We start from the raw sequence: 5,750 nt of genomic DNA, 5'->3' as shown, positions 1-5,750 counted from the left end.
TCTGCTTCTTGGCTCCTTAGCGATCTTCATGTGGCATGGTATCTATCTTCCCCCACCAACCCTTGCTTCTCTGTCCTAATCTGCTCTTTTTATATCTTAAAGGTGATTGGCTTAAAACACACCCTAAACTGATATGGCCTTGTAACATAACAAAGAAAACCCATTCCCAAACAGAATTATAATCACAGGTATAGGAGTTACAATTTACAACACGTATTTTGGGGGGACACAATTCAGTCCATAACACAACTCTATAAGGTAATATAATTACCCCCATTTTATAGATGAACAAAGAAGCCCTGGTGGCACAGTGGTTGAGCACTCAGCTGCTAACCAGATGGTCAGCAGTTCGAACCTACCAGCTGCTCTGCCGAAGAAAGATGTGGCAGTCTGTTTCTGTAAAGATTTACAACCTTGGAAACTCTATGGGGGCTGTTCTACTCTGTTCTAAAGGGTTGCTATGAGTCTGAATCCACTCAATGGCAATGGGTTTATAGATGAACAAACTAAGGGTCAGGGAAGTTAGGTGACTTGTACAAGGATACAAAGCTACTAAAAGATAAAGTCCAGTTTTCAACACAGAACAGACTGATTCCAAAGCCCAAACTCTTCCCAGTACATAAAGCCCAGTCTCTGTTTCCTCAAGAGAAAATAAATCTGAATTTCCTTGGGTGTCTGTGTAACATATTCACAGGAGAAGCATATTCAACATAAGTATCATTTTCCTAAAACAGATTACAGGCTCCCCCTTGGCTGGTGAAAACTTGCAGAAGATAGAGTGAGCAAGGATTGTAGGGGGTATGAGTTAACGAAAGCTGAGAAACATTAAGTCTGTAGACCAGCAAGCATGAACAACAAATATGGACTCAGCCTCTGAAGTCTGTCTCTCTGAGAAAGTTTTATGACAAGGAAACTATCTCTGACACTGTAGATGGAGAGGAAAAGGGACAAGGTGACCCTTCCTCACAGATTTCCATCAAGAATCCTTTACATTAGTCATTGTTTTTAGAAAATGATAGTCCGAGGCTAATGTCTGGGCAGCAGAGAAGGTCAGCGCTGCCATCTCAAAATCTCTGACCCAGCAAAGGAGGATGACTTCAAGCCTACCAAGGACTGGTTTACCCTGGCTAGACAACTGCCATGTTTGCTACGGCATCAATAGCAGTCGCTGTGGAAATCCACTTCTCAGAAGAAAGGGCTTCTGGAGCAGAAGAGCAGGCATGCAGTGCAAACGTTGTCTCTCCTTTCAGAGGTGTGACAAGGAAAATAGCACATACCCATCCCCCTCCTCCAACACCCAGAAGTGAGATTCAAGAGAGAACAGCCCCAGGCTGTAATGTGCTGCTGCAAGAGATACACACTTCTGTGTGTGTAAGGTCAACAACATATAGTCGCTGTGAGTCGGAATCAACTTGATGGTAATGGGTTTGGTTTTTTGTTTTTTTTTTTTGGTTTATGTGGAAAGGTAAGAGGGGTGGTGGTGGGGAAAGCCACATCACGTGAATTATTCTTGGAATATTTCTAAGTATTGCTTAATTCTAAATATTGCTAAGTATTCTTGGAATAACCACAGCCTTCCACCTGCCACCCTGTGCCTCTGGTCTCAAGCACTGGCCAAGGTCTGCAGAAGAAGCTACCAAATATGATAATGTAAGAAGCATGATGGGATGGGAAGCGCGATTGAGACTTCCTCTCTGGGTTTCTATTCTTCAGAAATCACTATTTATATCTAGAAGGAGAAACGCCAAAACATTGACAATTTTGATCTCTAGATGGTAGGATTATGAGGGATTATTCCTTTCAATTTTCTAAATTTTCTACAGTAAATGTCATAAAAATATCTGTTCATCTGTATATGATTATCATGCAGATTTAAAGAGCATGATATTTTTATATTGTCTTAAAAAAAAACAACGATATAAAAAATTGCACACACAGTCTGATGTCAGCTCTGTAAACAAGCATGTGTAGAAGGGGGAAGATCATCCAAAAGTCAACTAGGAAGTTAACCTTTGGATCTCTAGGAGAGGGGATTATGGGTGATTTTAGTTTTCTTCTCTTTACTTCTCTGTATTCTTCAGGTTGTCTGTGTATCCTGAGTTCATCCAGGTTCATGAACTTTTAGGTAATAATGAAATCAGATTAGCTTGTCAACTTTCCCCACATATATCAGGACCTTACTCAATTTTCAGGTTTCTCTCATACCCCCTAACGTGTTTTTGGAAAATCCTCAGAGAGTGTAAACAGGCAGTCACTCTTGACCTGGGCTGGCCCCTGCTACAAAGACTGTACTTCCAATTGCTCTCAAATTTCACTTCAGCTATTGTTATTGCTTGTCCCTGGGCAGCTCCTCAGTCTGCCTCTTCCTGCCTGTGGCCCTGGCCTTCTCTGTTTAACCCTTACATGTTGACACAGCTTCCAGCTGCTGTGAAGTAAGAAGACAGATGGCTTCTGGGACATGCACATCTTTTTGCCCCAACAAGTTATAGAGGTTAGAGAGCCTGCCTGCTCGTTTTCTTAATCAAAACCCAAGCCTAGCCAGGCCTGGCCTGGGACAGAGTCCAGTAAACATTAACTTGCTCTTCTGGAACCACCCCAGGCCTTGAGGTTGAATCCAATAGTCCTGTCTTCCTACCCCATCCTCCCTGTCCCCACTCCCAAGTTTGTTAGACATGCCCACAACCATACATGATTGAGTTCTTTACTTGCAAAGTTTTCTCAGCTCTAGAGTAAACTGGAGATGCAACTAGATGTCTACTACAGTAGAAAAGTATGGGATGGGCAGGGGCAAGGAAATGCTGTATAATTCCATTGCCAATCATATCTCATCTCAGGTGGCCCAGCTGTGTCACCTCCACCACATACAAGGAGAATGTTTTACTCTTGTAGCTGAAAAAAGAAGGAAGAAAGAGAGTAAACATCTATTTAAAAGTAAATGAATGTCCTATGCCAGGGTGTGTGGAAGTAATTCATTAACTCTGGTTTACACTTTTGTATTTGAGGGATCTTGATCAAATGTGCAAAGGGCACACAGCTGAGAACAGACCCATGTAACTCTATCTGGGACCTCTCATAAATGATTGTTTTCATTTGGAATGAGATTGTCTTTCTATAGGAAAGAGCAGATCTTCATTAAGTTTGATTCCCTCTTTTAAACTTTGGAATTTACTAAGTTCAAATGACAGATAAAAATGTCCACTTCCTTATTTATTTCCCTAGACAAAGGAAATCCAGCAGCTATGTACAGGGAAATAACATCTATTTAATCCCAGTTGTTAAAAAATCAAAACAATAAAAACCTGACCTTGCAGGGATTTCCTGTTTGGATTATAGTTTGGAGTGTGTGTGTGTTTAAAATCAAGCAAGGACTTTGTTGCAAGGATGAGAAAATTGTTGACAATAATTTGGCTACTGCACATATTTTCTCAATCAGACCAAACCAGCTGCCATTGAGTCAATTCTAACTCACGGAAACCCCATGTGTGTTAGAGTAGATCTGTGCTCCACCGGGTTTTCAATGGCTGGTTTTTTAGAAGCAGATCACTAGGCCTTTCTTCACAGGCACCTGTGGGTGGACTTGAACCTCCAATCTTTTGGTTAGCAGCCAAGTGCATTAACTCTTTGTACCATCCAGGGACTCCCTCTTAACAAGAAATTTAATCTTTGAAATCTCCGATAATAAGTGGGTACCCTTCCTTGGCTCATGTTAACCCAAATCTCTCAAGATTACCATAAACTAGAGGTCTTTGACATCACAGGCATTCATTAGATTTATTGACATCCAGTTCTGCAGGATGTCTCTATTTTGCTGGCAACTTCAGCTAAATGGATTTGTTAGACATTACATGTGGAATGAGCTTGAGCATTGCAGTGAAGTGGACCGTCACCGCAAACCTTCAGATGGTGTTTAACTTCCCTGCAGATAAATTTCTAGTTAGTGTGGACATTTAATAAGGCACCATCCAGATTCGGAGTGGCAATGTGGTCCAGATTCTGCCACACAGAATAGGAATCACAAGAACTGGAATTTACTCAGCCCAAGCTCCTGTACACTCCCCTGCAGGCTATGAGTATATGGAAGGAGGGACCATACTGTCACCACTACCAGCAAACAGGGCATGAGAAAGTGTTTCTGGAGGGCTTGATGGGGCTTGACTAATTTTCTGAACTTCATTTGAAATATGGCATGCAGAAAAGTACAAAACTTTAAGAGTACAGGTAGCTGACATTTTACAAAATGAACACACTTGTGTAACCAGATCAAGAACCCAAACAGTAGCTGCATTCTAAAAGATCCGCCTAATTCTTTATTTGTTGTTGTTGTTAGGTGCCATCAAGTTGTTTCTGACTCATAGTGACCCTATAGGACAGAGTAGAACTGCCCCATGCAGTTTCCAAGGAGCAGCTGGTGGATTTGAACTGCTAATTTTTTTATTAGCAGCTGAGCTCTTAACCACTACGCCACCAGGGCTCCAATTTTTATTTAGGATCTTGGAATTAAGATGACTTCACTGCCTACCTTGTATCTAGGCAGGTTCTCAGCTTTAGAAGGGGATCCACAGTGTGTCAGAGCTGGAAGGGACCTCAGAGGTCACCACAGGGAACCAGCTCAAAACTCAGATGATCAGACGCAGAAGAACAGAAGAGACTTGCCAAAAGAAGGGCACTGTGACCCAGGGTGCCTGACCCACACCTGTACTCTTTCCATCATATCTAACTGCTTTTTTTATTCAAAGGACAAAGCACAGTATGCTTACTTTTCTTCCAAGACATGAACCTATCTAAGATGCCAATACATCTCTGAATCAGTCACCAGTCTCTGTTGTTTTAACTCATGGATGAACAAATATAAAAAGCACATGTGTATAACATCGTGTAATATTCCATCCCAACCCAGATGCAGGACAAATACTCCAGGAGTGGGGTTGCTTGTTTCTTAAAGGAAGATGACAGTTTTGGGGACCCCGATGATGAAGACAGTATGGACAACCCCTGCTGGCAAATCAAGTGGCAACTACGCCAGCTCGTTAGAAAGGTAGGTGCACCACCAGGTAACCTCGCCAGAGAGCACAGAAGGTCAGGAGGCAAGGAATGTTTAAGATCATCTAGGCTAGATCCCTCATTTTGCAAATGAAGAAACTGAGTCCCAGACGGTATTAAGCAACTTTCCCCCTAAATTTATAGAACTAGGAAGGGGTGGAACAGCACCAAACACTGGATCCTGGCTGACTCCTGGACTAGAGTTCATTCCTTTACCCTCCTCATCTAGTCTAATCCCTTTATTTTACCATGTGGAAACTGAGCCACAGATGAGACATGTCTTCAAGGTCACACAACAGTAAACGAGGTGTGTGATTTTTTTTTTTAATTCAGAAGATAGAAAAGGTCAAATAAGGGTGCTTTATGTTCTTCTCAAATTGTTAATCTCTGGAGTTAAACATGTATTTATTTTTTTGTATGCATATAACGATGAAGAAAGAGAAGAGAAAGAGGAAAGAGATACTTTGAGAAACTGAAGATGATGACATCTCAATTTATACTCAAAAACTGACAAATCACAAAAAAATCATTACCTGTTTATGGAGATTGCTTAAACAGAATCTCTGTCAGAAACATTTTGTTAGCTAACAGTTTATTTCACTGTTAGTTAAAATTAAAATTTTTTTAACTAGTTTTGCTCTTAGCAATGTACTTAGATCAAATCAAGTTTCTTATTTTGGGTTGTTTCTTCCTTTGTAAGATGATGTTTA

General features: G+C 41.1%; 1 protein-coding gene across 2 annotated transcripts in view; it reads left to right on the top strand.

The window, feature by feature from the left end:
• The first annotated feature begins 398 nt into the window (after positions 1 to 398).
• The window catches only part of TNFSF10 (TNF superfamily member 10), a 16,745-nt gene continuing 11,393 nt past the window's right edge, over positions 399 to 5,750 (top strand). The window contains exons 1-2 of one of the 2 annotated variants that reach the window (XM_023737946.1): positions 399 to 1,418; positions 4,898 to 5,035. In XM_023737946.1, the coding sequence (XP_023593714.1) occupies positions 1,416 to 1,418; positions 4,898 to 5,035 (141 nt within the window). In that variant the 5' untranslated portion in view covers positions 399 to 1,415. Of the gene's footprint in view, positions 1,419 to 3,568; positions 5,036 to 5,750 lie in introns of those variants that run through there. The other variant, XM_004383477.2, reaches the window with a different exon arrangement.

The sequence above is a fragment of the Trichechus manatus genome, unplaced genomic scaffold (assembly GCF_000243295.1).
Source record: "Trichechus manatus latirostris isolate Lorelei unplaced genomic scaffold, TriManLat1.0 scaffold00110, whole genome shotgun sequence".
Taxonomy (NCBI): Eukaryota; Metazoa; Chordata; class Mammalia; order Sirenia; family Trichechidae; genus Trichechus; species Trichechus manatus.
This window is presented reverse-complemented; position numbering and strand designations above follow the sequence as displayed.